This window comes from Choloepus didactylus, chromosome 19, assembly GCF_015220235.1.
Source record: "Choloepus didactylus isolate mChoDid1 chromosome 19, mChoDid1.pri, whole genome shotgun sequence".
Classification (NCBI taxonomy): Eukaryota; Metazoa; Chordata; class Mammalia; order Pilosa; family Megalonychidae; genus Choloepus; species Choloepus didactylus.
In genome coordinates, this window is record NC_051325.1 from 29,532,112 (window position 1) to 29,548,968 (window position 16,857).

Sequence of the window (16,857 nt, forward strand, 5' to 3'; positions counted from 1 at the left end):
TGCTTTATTTTGAGGTTGACTTGTGCGTGTGTGTGTGTGTGTGTGACAGTATTGATTTCCTGCTTGCTCCAACGTAGTGATTTTTAACCTTGGTTGTACAGGGGAGATTTTTAAAAAATCAGATGTCCAGGCCATACCCCAGACCTGTTAAATCAGACTGTCTGGGTGGGAGACCTAGGCATCAGTATTCTTAAAGCTCTTCGGTGGTTCCAACATGCAGTCATAATTGAGGATCACTTTGTTGAAGTAGCCTTAATTATTGGTATACGTCTTTTATTTTGTTCCCCCCTTTACTTCTAAATATAATTTACCAAACTTTGTCTTTTCTCCACTCTATTTTGGGAAAAAAAGTTACTTTAGAATGTTTATGCATGAGAAATTTACTCTGTACCACCTTGTAACTAAAGAGCTGTGGCCTGATCTCTCAACAGAAAGGGCTGAACTTGTTTTACGTTGTTAACGGGAATGGACATGGTAAGGGGAACTGGAGCACTCCCCTCGATTTGATTTTGAACATTAGGGAAGAGCTGGTTGCTGATGTGGACGTCATCAAGCTCTTGGGGGAGAAAGTGGCCATGTCTTTTGTATATAAATAATTTTAGGAAATGTAGAAGAAGTCATTTGTTACCCTACCACCTAATATTTTGCTTAACATTTTGATGTGTGCGTGCACCAGCATGTACATATGTACAGTAGGTTAGTGGTATATGTACCATTTTTTAACCTGTTTTTTTTTTTGCAAAACATGAACATCTTTCCATGTCAATAAATATTTCTGTCGTCTTTTTATTTTTAATTTTAATTTTAATTTTTTTAAATCTTCATTTTATTGAGATATATTCACATACCACGCAGTCATACAAAACAAATCGTACATTCGATTGTTCAGAGTACCATTACATAGTTGTACATTCATCACCTAAATCAATCCCTGACACCTTCATTAGCACACACACAAAAATAACCAGAATAATAATTAAAGTGAAAAAGAGCAACTAAAGTAAAAAAGAACACTGGGTACCTTTGTTTGTTTGTTTGTTTGTTTCCCCTATTTTTCTACTCATCCATCCATAAACTAGACAAAGGGGAGTGTGGTCCTTAAGGCTTTCCCAATCCCATTGTCACCCCTCATAAGCTACATTTTTATATAGTTGTCTTCAGGATTCATGGGTTCTGGGTTGTAGTTTGATAGTTTCAGGTATCTACCACCAGCTACCCCAATTCTTTAGAACCTAAAAAGGGTTGTCTAAATTGTGCGTAAGAGTGCCCACCAGAGTGACCTCTCGGCTCTCTGTGCCATCTTTTTAAAACTCTTTATTTTAAAATAAATTTAGGCTTACATGACAGTTGTACAAATAATGCAAACCCATACAGAGAACTTCTAACATACCCCTCATCCAGATAGCCAGATCCCCCAAATTTTTAACATTTTGCTACATTTGCCATATCATTCTATTCACCTATTCATTTGTGTCTATCTTCATCATCATCTATCTTTTCTAAACATTTGAGAGTAGGTTGTTGTTTTAGTTTTCTTTGTTGCTCAAGCAAATACCACGAAATGGTTTGGGTTAAACAGTGGGAATTTATGAGCTCAAAGTTTTGAGTTTGGAAAAAATCCAAATAAAGGCATCTTCAAGGTGACAATTTCTTCCCAAAGACCATGGGGTCCTGGGGCTGGCTGCCAGTGATCCTCAGTCCTTAGCCTGTCACATGGCAAGACACATGGCAGCGTCTTCTGATGTATTCCTTCTCATCTGGGTTCTGTTGGTCTGTAGCTTCTGACTGCTCACTCTTGTGGCTTCTCTCTCTGTCGGAACTTCATTCTCTTATAAAGGGCTCCAGTAATAGAATTAAGACCCATTTTGGGCCACACCTTAACTGAATTAACCTCATCAAAGTCCTACTTACAATGGGTTCACACCCACAAATAGGATTAAGTTTAAGAACATGTTTTTCTGGGGTACTACAACTCTAAACCACCACAGTTGTATATATACATCATGCTCCTTGAACACTTAGTATTTCCAGGTACACTTCCTAAGAACAAGGCTATTCACTGTGTAACCACCTAAAATGCAGTTATCAAGTTAAAGAACTTGAACATTGACATAAAACTTTGAGTCTATTTTCCAATTTTTTCATATGTCCCAATAATCTCCATATGGGTCTTTTCTCCTCCATTGTTAGATCCAGTACAGGATTATGTATTACATTTGTCATTGTCTCTTTAGTTGCTTTTCCTATTTTTAAATTGTGAGAACATAAATACTACATAAACTTATCTCAGCCACCCCCAAGCATACCATTTAGTGGGTTTAATCTCATTCACAATATTGTTATGCTCACCACCTTCCATTACTAAAAATTTCCCATCTCCCCAAACAGAAACCCTATACCAATTAGGCATTAACTCTGCATTCCCCCTGCCCACCGCCCCGGCAACTTGTACTCTAATATCTATCTAGCTCTATGAGCTTGCATATTCTTTGATAGTTTCTTTGTCCTTACCATTGGGCTTAAATTTAACATCCGAAATTATAACAATCTCATTTGCTCTGATACTAACTTAACTTCAGTAGTATAAACAAACTATGTTTGTATACCCATCTGTCTCCCCACCTTTATGTAGTTCTTGTCACAAATGTTTATGCATTATGATTCCCAAACCACTAATTTTTCATTACATTTTACCCATTTGCCTTTAAGATCTTGTAGGAAGCAAAAAGCTGCATTACAAACCAAAGGTATAATAGTATTGGTAGTTGTATTTACCCATGTTGTTACCCTTACTGGAGATATTTTTCTTCATACAACTTTGATCTATTGTCTATTGTCCTTCCCTTTCAAGCTGCAGAAGTCTCTTGAGCATCTCTTGTAGAGCTGGTCTAGTGGTGATGAGATCCCTCAGCTTTGGCTTACCTGGGAATGTCTTAATCTCTTGAAAGGCAGTTTTGCCAGATATAGAATTCTTGGTTGACAGTCTTTTGCTTTAGATATGATATCATATCCCACTGCCTTCTTGCCTACATGGTTTCAGATGAGAAATTGGCATTTGATCTTATTGATGATCCTTTGTATGTGGTACACTGCTTCTGTCTTGTGGGTTTTAGAATTCTTTATCTTTGACAATGGACAGTTTGATTTAAATATAGCCTGGGTCTGTTTGGTGTTCATTAAGCATCTTGAATGTGTATATTCATGCCTTTTACGAAATTTGGGAAATTTTCAGCCATTATTTCTTTGGATTTCCTCTCTGCCCCTCTCTTACCTTCTTCTTCTGGGACCTCTGCAGTGAGTATATTGGTTCCTCAGGCTCAGTTCACTTGTCTTCCTTCTTTGCTCTTTCTTTTCCCTCCGACTGGATGGCTTCAATTTTTTGTCTCCAAGTTCTCTGATTCTTTCTTCTGCCAACTCCAGTTGGCTGTTGAACCCCTCTAGAGAATTTAAATTTAACGCTGTTACTGTGGCTTTCAGCTCTGCTTGGTTCCTTTTCATAATTTCCATTTCTATATTGATACTCTTTTTGTGTTTATCTATCATTTTCCCAATTTCCTTTAGTTCTTTGTTCATGTTTTCCTTCAGCTCTTTGAGCATATGGACCATTTTTTTCTTTTAAAAAGTCTCTGGCATTTCCCACTTCTGGTCCTCTTCATTGATGATTTCTCCTGCTTTAATCTCCTTTACCTGGACCATCATTTGCTTACCTTGATTGCCAGGAGCTAACAGGAAAAAAAGGGGGGGGGCGGAGGGGGGGACAAAACACTTTTCTCAGTCTTTGCACATTGACCTATGGGAGTGCTCCTCTTCAGTGCTTATCTGCACAATGTGTCGGGGGAATAGCTCCAGGCCAAAGCATAGGGGCCTCCTTGATGTGTCTTGTTTTGGGTATGCATATGTGGCCCTAGTAATTCCCTCATTGGAATGAACCTGTTCCCTGGAAAACAATTTCCTCATGGTCCTGGGCACTGCACGGTATTACTGCCAACGATCCTTGGCCCAGGCAGCATGAGCTGACTGCTCTCCCATAGAGTTTTGTAAGAGAGCTTGGTGAGCTGACTCCACATGCAGGGCAAGTTCTGGGACAGCAAGTCCCTCAGGCCACCATTAGATGGTTCAGATAATACGTATATGTTTTGATATATATATGTTCCCTGTATGTGCACAAGGGTTACTCTGCTTCCTCTGGAACTGGAACCTTGGACCTGAAAATGGGATCTCTCTCTGTGCCCAGTCAATGAAGGGTGGGAGAGGGGCATCAGGAGAGCCTACTGCTTTTAGGTAGTCTTTTTTTCTTGACTCGCCACTCACCCTGTTACTGCAGTCCATTAACTGTTTTCCGGAGCTTTGTGAAAGATTTTTCTGCCAGTTCTTGCAATTGTTCTAAGCTTCTTGAGGGGAACAGAGCCCTGAAGTGTCTCCATATGGCATCTTGATCATTAGATTATTTCCTAATTGCTCTTATTAGCAATACGATGCACAATTTTGTAGCTAACTCTTTGTGAATGCAAATTATTACCTTAGAATAAATTTCTAGAAGTAGCATATTCCTTCAAATATTAGAAGCAAGTATGAATATTTATACTTCTTTTGATACATATAACCAAATTGCCTTCCTATTAGCAAATTTATATTTCATTAGAAGTGTGTGAGTTTGTTTATTTCTCTACCACTTTACAAATAAGGGTATTAAAATAGAACTGACATAGATTAAAAAAAGGGTACCTTTTTTCAGTATGCTTTTCTTTAATTTCAAACAAGGTTGGGCATTTATTTGCCATACATATTGAGAAATTAGATGCTCATGTGTTCTGCCCATTTTTATATTGAGGATTTTGTCTTCTGTTTATTGATTTGTAAAAGGTCTTCAAATAGCAAATATACCAACACATTATCTTACGTCTATTGTATTTTGCCTTTTAATTTTGTTTGTGTGATTTTTCTCCATGCAGAAGTCCAAAAAAATTTTTTTTTTTTTTTCAAAATAAAAATAGCTTTTAATAACACAGGAAATTAAAATAAAAACTGTTGTTCAATAACATGAGAAAATACTTAGGTTAAAACATACTCTTACATTAAATTGTTACACAGTCTATGCTTGAAAACTTCTACAACATGGTTTTCCCAAAGCAGCTCAGACTTTTTTTTTTAAATTCCTTATTGTTATATTTCATTACTTCTCTCCTATCCTGTACTTAGCCACCCTGTTTTTTGAATACCAATGTAGGTTGTCATATTTATCATTACTATTAAATTTCATAAATTAGATCAGGACATTCTGAACCAGAATTTGGCAACAAGTCAAACCAAATTTGGTCAACACATCACTTGACACCTGAAGTCCCAATAAAAATGCTTTAAATACATGATGTCCTAGAGATCTCTCTTGGAGTTAAAAACCTAGCAGCTCTTTTTTTTATGAGATAAATTTACATAATATAAAATTCACCATTTTAGAGTATACAATTCAGTACGTTTTAGTATGCTGTACAACCATCACCACCTTTTAATGCCAGAACATTCTCATGATCCAAAAAGAAACCCCATACCCATTAGGCAGTCATTTTCTGTCTAGAAGCTTTTTTGGAATATGATTCATTCCATCAGCCACAAACGTTCTCAACTCCACCACAATCCAGTCCACACCCATCCAACCTGTCTACCAAAAATACCGCAAGACCCTTTCAAATGCCCCGCCGACATCTAGACACACTGTGTTTTTCTCTGATCCACCAATCTGATGACCCTGGCCAAAGGGAAATGATGTTAATGTAAGAAGGCTTTTCTTAGAGAGTCCGTGTTGGCTCCTAAGCATCACCTCTTTTCTCCCTAAGTGCTCATAAGCTATCTATTTGACAATCTACTCTGGAATTTTGCCAGAGTCTAATATCTTGCCAGGGTTTGCCTAGTTCACTAGACTAGAATTTGTGATACCTATCTACTTTTTCTTTTGAAAAATTAGTACATTTGCACTCTTCCACTTTTTAAAAACAAGCCTTCTGTACTCCAGGATGCCTTAGAGGTCACTGACTATAGTTCAGCAATTATACCTACCCAATTAGTATAATTGAGGCTTTAATTTAAATGCTATAAGGTAAACATGAGAACTCAATGGAGAATAGAAAGAAACTACAGATAAGCCATAAAATAATTGAGAACTATGAACGTGTCCCAAATTCTTATTTGAAAAAGTATCCAAAGCCACTACTCTGATAGAGAACAGTGTTTTCCGAACAAGTGTACCAGGAACACTGGTCCCAAGAAAGGTGTCTGTGAGAAGAGTCTGATGGTAAACTAGTTGTGACAAATATCTCCACCCTACTGGAGATCAAGCCCCATGATAAAGATTCTAAATAGTCCTCTTTTTAAATAATCTTTTTCACTTGATTAAACCCAGTATTTCTGAAATTTATTTGACCCCTAAACCCTGTCTTTCCTCAATGTTGCAACATTCATCAATAGAGCCCACCTCAAAAAATACTGATATAAAAAGTCAGCAAAACCCATTTTCAAATCCCAAATGTGTACTCTCCTTTAACACAACAAATTATTATTTTGGCAAATCTATACCTCTCTTCACAGTATATGTCAAAGGCTTTTAATCCAAAACCTGATTTCTCAGTGCCAACTTCATTACACATTATTAATGTTTAACATTAATAAAACTTGCTTGAAAGCACCCTGGAAAATTCTAGCTAATTTCCCTTAAAGGATATTTAAGCCATATGTTTCAAAAATTTCAACAGTTGAAGCTGCCTTGTCCTGATGAAAATTAAGATCTCAGTTCATAGACTACAGAGTGTGGCAAACTCCAGAGCACACATCATAAGAGAGCTATTGCTGATGCTTAAAATTTAAGATATTACCCAATAAAAGACAGATCTCTACCTCACTCCTCACACCAAAAAACATTCCAGATAAATTCCAAATGGATCAAAGGGTTAAATCTAAATTAATAGAAGAAAATGTGGGAGAATGTTTTTATATAATCTCAATATAGAGAAAGACTTTAAAAATGACAGCAAGGCATTCGAAAGGGTCCCGCGGCATTTGGATAAATGTGGACTAGACTGCAACGGAACCAAGAACATCCGCAACTGATCGAACAAACCACACCCCAAAATGTTGATTAATAAATTCAAATGTTTTAAAATTCTAAATTATTTAAAACACCTTAAGTGAAATCACAAGTTAATGAACACACTGGAATATGGAATATTTGCCATACATATGACATACAAAGGGCTAATTTCCTTAATACATAAAGAGCTCTTACAAATCAATAAGAAAAAAGACCAATAACCTTACAGAAAAATGAACAAAGGACTCTGCCAAAATAGTTCACAAATGAGAAATACAAATGGCTTTCAACTATATGTACTAATGCTCAAGTTCACTCACAATTAAATAATCTAAAAATGAAACTACAATGAAATGCCATTTTCACCTTTGAAACTGCAAATATAAAAATATTTATAATACTCTGGGTTAGTGAAATTAGGGGGAAAGCACTTCCTCATATATAACTGATGGACATGTGAACTGGTTCAACCTCCAAGGAGAGCAAATTAACAAAATTTATCAAAATTAAATGAGCATATTCCCTTTGACCTAGAAATTCCACTTTTAGACAATTATCCTGCAAAAATATTCACGCATTCACAACGGCATACAATGTTTACAACAGCAAAAGTGGGAATGGGGGTGACTGTCCATTGACAGGATAAATCCATACACTGAAAAACAAAGCAAGTGTGGAAAAAAAAAATGACACACTCTAAAATATTCATGTGGAATAAGTTTCAAGATTCAAAGAAGAATGTACAGTGTGCCACCACCTCTTAATAAATAAATAAAAGTGATTCATATCTATATGCATAGAATATCTCTGGAATACTGTAACAGTTATTCCATCTCGGGAAGATAACTAAATGGATGGGGAAACAGGACTCTTTAGACAAATCTTTTCACTGTATATCCTTGCACAGTCTCTAGATTATGTATCATGCCCAGGTTATTACCTATTTTTAAAAAAATTACTAAGACCAAATTTGCTTAAAAAAACATTTTTGTGGGGATTCTCAATTTTTTAAGGGAAAACCCCCAATGTCAAGTCATTGTCAAACACTACCTTTTCAAAGAATCTATGATCAACAAGCATTGTCCAAACTTAAAGACAAAGCAATGTCTTCAGGGCAAAAAAAAAAAAAAAAAAAACACCATTTTGTTTTAATAGGCATGTAAGCAGAAGGTAATTTTTGTTTCCTTTTAGCTGTTTTAAAGATCATTTGAATAAATTTCACATGTATGTTATTTATAACAAAATGCCTCCTTGATTAATGACAATTGCATATCTGTGAGACTTTTCTATTTAAATTTCATTTTTTATATAATTTTTCAGAATTCCCATATACCACCCTGTTATGAACATTTTGCATTGGTGTGAAACATTTGTTAGAACTGATGATAGCACATTTTCAATAACTGTACTATTAACTATAATCCATGGTTTCACTTAGGTTCACTGTTTGTGTTGTGTAGTTCCATGGATTTTTGATCATAGTCTTTCTCCTCTTCCATTCGACTTTTTCTTTTCTAATTTTGCCTCATTCCCTCCTTTCATTCCTCAGTTCCTTCTGCCTCAGTGTTTAGGAACATTGATTAATCCTATGCAAGAAAATTTTTAGTTTCCTATGCTGCTGATTAATGATCCAAGCAACAGGCTGATACATTTTACCCAAGGATAAATACTATCACAATATCCCTCTACCACAAAAGTCTCACAACTCTTCTTCGATCCAGTGTTCTCTTAGTCCCCAAACGTTTGCTCCAACAGAAGCCAAGCCCTGGGCTGGCAGCTGCCTCTCCACTGCTCCTTCTGCTTTTCGTTATGATTTCCAATGAGTCAACAGGAAGGTATTCTCTTTGCTTCTTCCAAATGGCAAAGGTACTCATAAGCCACATTCTGACGTCTCCTTTCATCCATCTCCTCTGCAGTAAGCCTCTCATTATCCAGGACAGAGCCATAGTGTGGCCGGGCCACGCCCGGGCCGTCAACCTCGTCCGCGACGGACATGGCGGCCGAGCCGGGTCTCTGCTGAGGAAGCGGTGAGACCTAAGAGGCGCCGGCGGCGGGGGCTGCAGCTCCTGCCAACTGCGCGGGCTGCCGCCGCCCGCAGGCCCCGCCCGGAAGGCCCCAAAAAATTTTATATTGTAAAATCTGTAATCTTTTTTCATCTATAATGATACATACACCAAGAAAGGAGTCCTGCACCCTAATACCGTATGGCCCTTTAGTGGCTTCATTTTTTTGCCTTAATTTTTTTTCTTTTGTTGTTTTTTTAACTTTTTATTTTGTAATAATTTCAAACTCATGGGACAGTAGCAAAAACAATACAAAGCCTATACAGAGAACTTCAACATACACCCCACTCAGATACCCAGATACACCAACTTTTAACCTTTTGCTATATTTGCTGTGTCCTTCTATTTATCCATCTGTCCATCCATCCGTCTCAGTTGGCTTTGTTTTAATTTATATGTAGTTGTTTTATAAGGTATTCATAACATAAAAATCATTTTAACCATTTTAAGTGGGCGGTTCTTTTTTATCAAGTCCTTTTTCTAGAGTTTATTACTTAATAGTGAACCAGTTGTTTTGGCATCTTATAGTGAATAATCCACACTTTGTCCTATGATTTAAAGTGCCACCTGTAGCTCATATTCATGTTTACTTTGGTTTCTGGGTTTTCTGTTATCTGATGAGTTTGTTTTGGTACATGTGTTGAACTTTTGTATCTATTACAGCTTTATGGACAGAGCCTATTATTCTTTTTTCAAATATTTTTAGCTATTGTGGCATATTCTTCCAGAGAAATCTTTAGCACCCCCAAGTCAAACCTCATCCCTTTAGGGTTACTAATAGATTTTTATTAAGTTTATATAGATTATGGTAAAGGGAAAATGAGTATCCTTATAGTAGTTTTCCTATTCAGGAATGTACTGTCTTTCTCTGTTTATTCAAATCTTTTTTACTTCTCTCAGTAATGCTAATAGCTTTCTTCTTAAAGGTCATGCACATTTTTTGTTAAATTTATTTATTCTTAAGTACTTAATGTTATATTTTGAATAGGATTCTTTTGTCCTATTTTCTTAAGGGGTCAGCAGACTTTCTGTAAATATTTAAGGTTTTGCAGGCCATGTGGTCATTGCATGTTCTTTTTAGTTGTGTTTTTTTTATTTTTTCCCACACATTTATAAACCATTCTTAGTTGGGGGCCGGCCAACAACAGGCTGGCAGTAGATTGCCAGTTTGTGGTTTAGATGTTTGCTGCTGCCATTTGGAAAAATGGTCTAACATCTAACAGTAGCTGATCTAAAACCTAATGGAGTAGGTGCTTAACAATTGTGCAATTCAGTCAGTGACTTGACAGTTTTTCTTATGTGTGTTGTAACCTGCCATCTAATAGATTCTCTCAGAATTTTATATCTTTTGATATAATTTCATCTTTTCCTTTCAAACACTTCTCTGGTAGCAGGGATGTTGACACCCCTGACTTGTTCCTAATATTAAAATATCTGTTTTATCACAGTTAATTTTCTTTCATTCTAAGAGTACTCAGGAAGCCATGAAAGTGCATGACAGTTTCTGTTGAATGATTGTGCTGATGGTAGTGTGGAGAAGTGCTTAGAGCCACTGAGATGGAAGCAGACCAAAGTTAAGAGGCTGTTAGGGTGACCTCGATGGGAGGATGGTGACTTGTGTTGTGCAGTGGCCATGCACATAGCAGGAAGTGCACAGATTTAGGAGTTCCTGCTTTGAGGATGGTCGGCTGCAGCTGTAGAAAAGGAGCTGGGACACATCCTCTTGGAGCTCCCTTTAGAATTCACAAGAACAGAAACCAGAGCAAGGGCCACCCAGAGACAGCGCTGAAGTCCAGCCTGTCCAGGCCGTGTTCTGTCAGGGAGGGTGGCTGCACACTGAGCATTTAAAGGACAGTGTTGTGTGTCTCACTGGATTTGAGCAGGGTTAATAGAGTTTGAGTCCTTCTCCACTGCTTACTAGCTGCCTGTCCTTTGGCAAGTTGTCTTTTTCTGACACTCCCGTTTCCACTTTTGTAGGGTTGGTATAGTAGGTAGGCGGCAAGAAATAAGTGCCATTTATATAATGAGAGGTAAAAGGTGTGCCCGGCACAGGGCAGGCACTTAGCTGGAAAACCCCTGTTATTATCATCGTGATGATTTTGTCCTGAGTGAACCCTGATCTCTCCCCCCTCATCACTTCCTTCCCCTTTATCCTGGTGTTGGGGACATGGAGGACCTAAGAACTCTTCCTTCTTCCTTCTTGGAAGTTCCCAGCTATGTAGAGCTAGCATGCCAGATATTGCCTTCTAGGTCTTTAAATCTCCTTCCCCACTGAAATCTTTTAGTTGTTAATTTTTCTATTTAGAAAGAAGATGGCAAGTGACCTTGCATTATTCCCGCCCTCCCTTTTTGGTTGGGGCTGGGAAGAGAGGTGAGGGGGGACCTGAGTTGGCAAACTTTCGCCAGGGTCAGATTCCTTGGGCAATTTTGCTTTTTGTTTTAACGTAAACCCTGACACAGACCCTAAACTTGGCTCTGCCACTTCCCTCATCCCCTTTTATCCTCTTGCATTTTTCTTCTGGGCCTTGGCATTTACCGGCACTATGAGGTCAGCCTGTGTGGACAGATCTCTCTGATCTCAAGTCCCTATGAGTTTCCTGCCCTTGAGGCTTTTTTCATCCTTCTTGGGCGCTTCAGTGTAGAATGGAATGTCATTTGGGGACCTTTTACAGCACAGTTTCCAAGGATGCATTTCTTTGTTTGGCATTTACTGTCTCCTCTTCTTTCTCCCCTCCCTCCTTACCTGACAGTGGTGCTTTGCCACTCTGTGCTCCAGAAGCCTCTTCCCTTCCCTGCCCTGTGCTGTCTTGGCCCCACCCCTCTTGTGCTTGTTTGGGTCTTTTCTAAGAGGCTCCTCAGTGCAGCTTGTGAAAGTCAGGTATGTGCTTGCTATCAGGTTGCAATTGTCCCTCATTTTCCTGGGAGTAGGGGTAGCAGGAGGGGTTGGTTGCTATAGTGGGTGGCTGTACATGCCTGTAATAGGCAGACTTAACCCAGGAAAAGAAATGTATTCTGCATTGTCCCCTCATTTTTCGTGAAGTTAATGTGGGTAAGTGTGGACTCGAAAGCTCTGCTGGCATGGTAGTGGCTGGATATAAAATAAAGAGCTTATCGGTTGCTGCGAATGAGACTGATGGCTTTGTAAAATTGGGCAGTATTTCACTGTTGTCTTTTCCTGTCATATCTTCTGGAAAACATAAGTTTTTGGTAGTCAAGGTAAAGGTCTCTTGGGGGGCCACTTCAGATGTATTTTGTGTTTAGGTATGTTCAGTTGCATGCAGTGTATTCCCCTTCCCCCTCCCCCCTGCCCCCCCCCACCTCCCCCCACCCCCCAATCTTGGGAAGATGACAGGTGGCAGTGGCTAAATCACAATGTAGAAGATTAATGGATTTGGTTACATAAACATGAAAAAAAATTTTGACAGTCCAAAAGAGAGGTTATCCACAAATTTTATGAGCAAAGAAGAAGCTGGGATAAAATGTTTTGATCAAATATTACAAAGAATTAAAGGATCAATGTCCTTAGGAAAAAAAAATCTATAAATACTATAGAAAAATAGGGAAAGGCCATAAGCAGATAAACCACAAAAACGTGCTCACAGACTCAAAAACTCACAAATCAAGGAATCACAAAATCTGTTTTTTCTAAATAAATAAAAATTATTTAGAAGAATCATTGAGGAGATGTATAGATGACAGAAATGCAGAGTAGGTGGGATCACTGAGGAGTTGGCAGGATGTGGAATTTTGAGGTCTGTGTATGTTTTCTTCTCAGAATGCTGTAAACATCACTTTTCCTTCCAGTTTTTGCTGTTACAGATGAGAGGTCTGATGCTAATGTAATTTTTTCCTGTTTAAACAGTGTTTTTGTTTGTGTGTATATATATATATATATATATTCTGATGAGAAGTTTTCAAGATTTTATCTTTGGAATTGAGAAATTTCACCAGGATGTGCTGGTGGTGTTTTCTTTTGGTGACTCACTTTCTCGCTTCTCTGACACCTCCTGGTACATTGGTACAGGCTGGGTTTTGTCCACATCCTGTCAGCCGGCGGTTGGTGTGGAAGTGAAAGGAGGCTGGCGTTGTTGGACTTACCTGTAGGTGGTGTCCTGGAGAGCAGGTTGGCAGGTGAGCCCTGCACGTGGAGTGTGAAGCATGAGAAGCCCCGGGGAAGGGGACTCACTGTCTGGAGGGTATATCCAGGCACTTCAGGAAGAGGACATTCCCTGCTGATGGAGAAGCAGAAATAAGTATGTAAGGAAAGAACCAGTAAAGAGTTCAAGAAGAGATCTCTAGACTCGGACCTGAGCAGCCCACACCAGTGGCCACAGCTGGTGACCAACAGAGGAACGAAAGTTCCTGCCTCTTTGCAAACTTTGCTTCTTCTAAGAATTGGTTTCTTGAATTGTTATAAAACATTCTGAGTAAGAATATAGGAAAGGATTAATTTCAAGTAAATAACACAGCCTGTAAACCTTCAGGATTTTCTAAACAGTGCCTGTAACTTCCCCACTAGATACAGGACATCCCCCCCTCTGATTTTAAATACCTGTTGGAAACTAGACAGTAAAATGGGTCCTATTTCCCTAAAACAGTAGAAAAGATAAGGAAAAAATAATGACCCATTTGTCCCTGTTCTTGAGAAGGGAAAATTATTTAAAAAGCCACTAAGCAGCAGTAAGTCCCATATTCTTGTGCCTCATGGGCTTTCCTGTGTCCGTGTGGGGTGTGTGTTCTCTGTATGACATTCATGATGTCCTGCTTCTCATACTGGCACGTGATTCTGTGCTAAGGATCATCATGGCACCCCTGAGATGCCACTTTTTGGGGGAGGGAAGTATCCTCTTTAAACCCAGGATTCTCAGCCTCAGCACTGCTGACATTTCTCTGTGTTGGGTCTGCCGTGTGCATTATAGGTTGTTTGGCAGCACCCCGGCCTCTATGCCCTGGATGCCAGTAACAACTCAAAATGTGGCCAGACATTGCCACAACAGCCCCAGGAGGGCAGACTTGCTCCTGATCCAGCCACTGCTTTAAACAAACATGGATATCATGTGGATGACAATGCACAGTATGCATGAATATTTAAGCCAAAGTGACCAGCCACGGTGACCAAACACATGTAGGTTTATGTAACCTGATGTTCTGGCGATGGCTTCTTTTAGCTCTGTAACTGTTGGACTGTAGGGTTTTGTGTAATTGTTTTCCTTTTCTTTCTTTCTTTCCTTCTTTCTTTTTTTTTTTTTTTTTCTTGGCTCATCCAAAGTTTTTTGTTGGATAAAAACTGTCGTTTGGAGACTTCTTTGAACAGGAATTTTCCTACTTACTTCCAAACTTCTTGTAGGCCTGTCTTCAAATTTGCGAGACTGCTTGGCTGGGTTATGTATTCTCGGTGGAAAATTAATTGGTGGTGAGATCTGACATCATTATGGGTGGCAATGAATGTTCTCTCTCCCTCCCCACCCCAACCTGCTTGCAGTATTTTTTTTTCTTTATTGTAAAACTTCAGGCATACCTAGGCACGTTTTATTGTTTATGTGCTAACCCTTGCAGGGATCCTTTGTGTTCTCTTATTTTTGAGGTGGAGTTCTCCAGATGTTTGATGGCCTTAGGGTGGATCTCTTTTATTGTCCAGATCATAATTGTCTTGTTTGGAATTGAGTTTTTAATTTTATTCTGTTATACTGAAACTTTGCTGTATAGAATTATTTCATTAGCTTCCCACTTTTGACCTTTTCTTAGCTTTTCCCACCCCACCCCTTCTGGTGTCTCATCCTTTATCTTCTTTCTCTTCCTCCTCCTCCTTCTGGGTTCTTCTTTAGGTTTATGTTGTCATTTGATTGATACTAAATGTTTTGGCTTTTTGTGTGTGTGGTGGGGGGAGCATTCTACCCTTCTAAAGCTTGCCACCTTCCTGGAATTGTGTGTGATTATTTAATCCTCTTTATCGCCTTTTTTTTTTTATGCTTTTGAAAGCCTCCTCCTGCTTAGTTGGTCCTGTGTACAGAATTCAGAATTACTTTAATATTCATCCAATCATGGTAAATTGGTTGTATCTCTGCTGTCCAAATGATGGCCACTAGCCAGTGGTTATTTAAATTAAAATTAATATTAAATACAACAAAAAATTGAGTCCCTCAATCGCTCTAGCACATTTCAAGTGCTCAGTAGCCACACGTGGCTGGTGATGACTATATTGGACAGTGCAGATTTAGAACACCTCTGTCATGGCAGGAAGTTCTATTAGATTGTGCTGGATTGTAAGATATATGACATATGTGTGTCAAGGAAACACCTTTGCTTTTTTTTCTCTTTGTGTTCTGATATTTTGATGACCAGTTTAGCAATCCCCCACTCCAGGGAGCAATTCATAACCAGTGGGTGACAGTAAATGAAGAGGGGTAGGTATGTGAAAGGTGTAATTGAGTAATTTATTTTTGGATGTTTGGGGTATAATTTGTAATATACCTTTTTACTCTACAGGAAATGTTGACTGTATTGTCCCGTGTTGTTGGTGTGCTTTACCATGATTTATTTGGCTGCCCTCTTTTTGTAGGTGCTAAGAGATGGTGCTCGTGGATCTCATCTCTGCCTGAGAATTGGTGCTTCAGGCCCTGGAAGGACCGCCTGCAACTCCTGGGCTCCTCACTTGAATAAGCCTTCACTTTCGGCCACACCAGTCCAACAACTGTGCAAACACTTGATTTCTCTTAATGATGGGTATTGGTAAGAACACCACATCCAAATCAATGGAGGCTGGAAGTTCAACGGAAGGCAAATACGAAGACGAAGCCAAGCACTCCACCTTCTTTACTCTTCCGGTAATAATATTCCCCCTCTTCCTTTCTTCTTAAATCCCTCTAAAATAGGTTTCTGCATTGAATCAACATGGGATTAGCTTTAATACTTACTTTCAGTGAAGGTCAGGGCATTTGGAAAGCAAATACTTTTCACATGAGAGAGTCTTTGGGATTCTGCTGGCTGAGCTGGGGAGCCTGTTTTAGCTCTCCTGTTTGCCTACAGTCACCTTGCTAGGATTAACTCATGGAAGGAAGGCTGCATTGCTGTCAACATTTTAAAACTGGCCCAGCCCTTACTGTATACTGGAGAATATTGAGGGCTTAATTTTATCTTCAAAAATGTGCACTTTTGGAATAAGATGTCACCCAACATCAGACTTGTAAAGTGGGAGGGTGAATGTATTTTACTGTTTGGTACCCAAATGTCCATGCTTTGTTTTACAGTGGCACCATCTACCATAGTTTTATCTGAATAAGTGATATCAGTCGGATAACGGTGATTACACGCATTTATTATATTCAATACTAATATTTTTTCCAGATGTAGGATTAAGATTTGATGTGTATAAAATTACTTAAAGTGTTTAAAGTTTAAAAAAGAAAAAAAGCCACTCAGACTTGCCTTAAGGTGTTTTTCTCTTAACATTGGGATTACAGTTAATGGCAAGAGTATCATTCCAGAATTCCTTAAATGGTTCTGGAATTTGCTTCACTGTAGTGTTAACTCGTAATAAAGTTAGGAACACAACGTCTTTTAGTACTTCGGTTGACTTTACTTGCATTCACATTTTGATTTTTACCTTGCTAATTCAGAGAGAGATGTTCAATTGATTTTACAACAGGCTTGTATTATTATTTTCATCTGGAGTAAAATCCTCTTCAGATTGGTTCCTTCTGGATTTTCTTCTCT

At 38.6% G+C, this 16,857-nt stretch overlaps 1 protein-coding gene across 3 annotated transcripts in view; it reads left to right on the forward strand.

Moving 5' to 3' along the window:
• The window catches only part of SLC23A2 (solute carrier family 23 member 2), a 147,291-nt gene that overhangs the window by 44,197 nt on the left and 86,237 nt on the right, over window positions 1–16,857 (forward strand). For all 3 annotated transcript variants that reach the window (XM_037811381.1, XM_037811382.1, XM_037811383.1), the window contains exon 2: window positions 15,704–15,968. In XM_037811381.1, coding sequence (XP_037667309.1) covers window positions 15,861–15,968 — 108 coding nt within the window. In that variant the 5' untranslated portion in view covers window positions 15,704–15,860. The remainder of the gene's footprint in view (window positions 1–15,703; window positions 15,969–16,857) is intronic.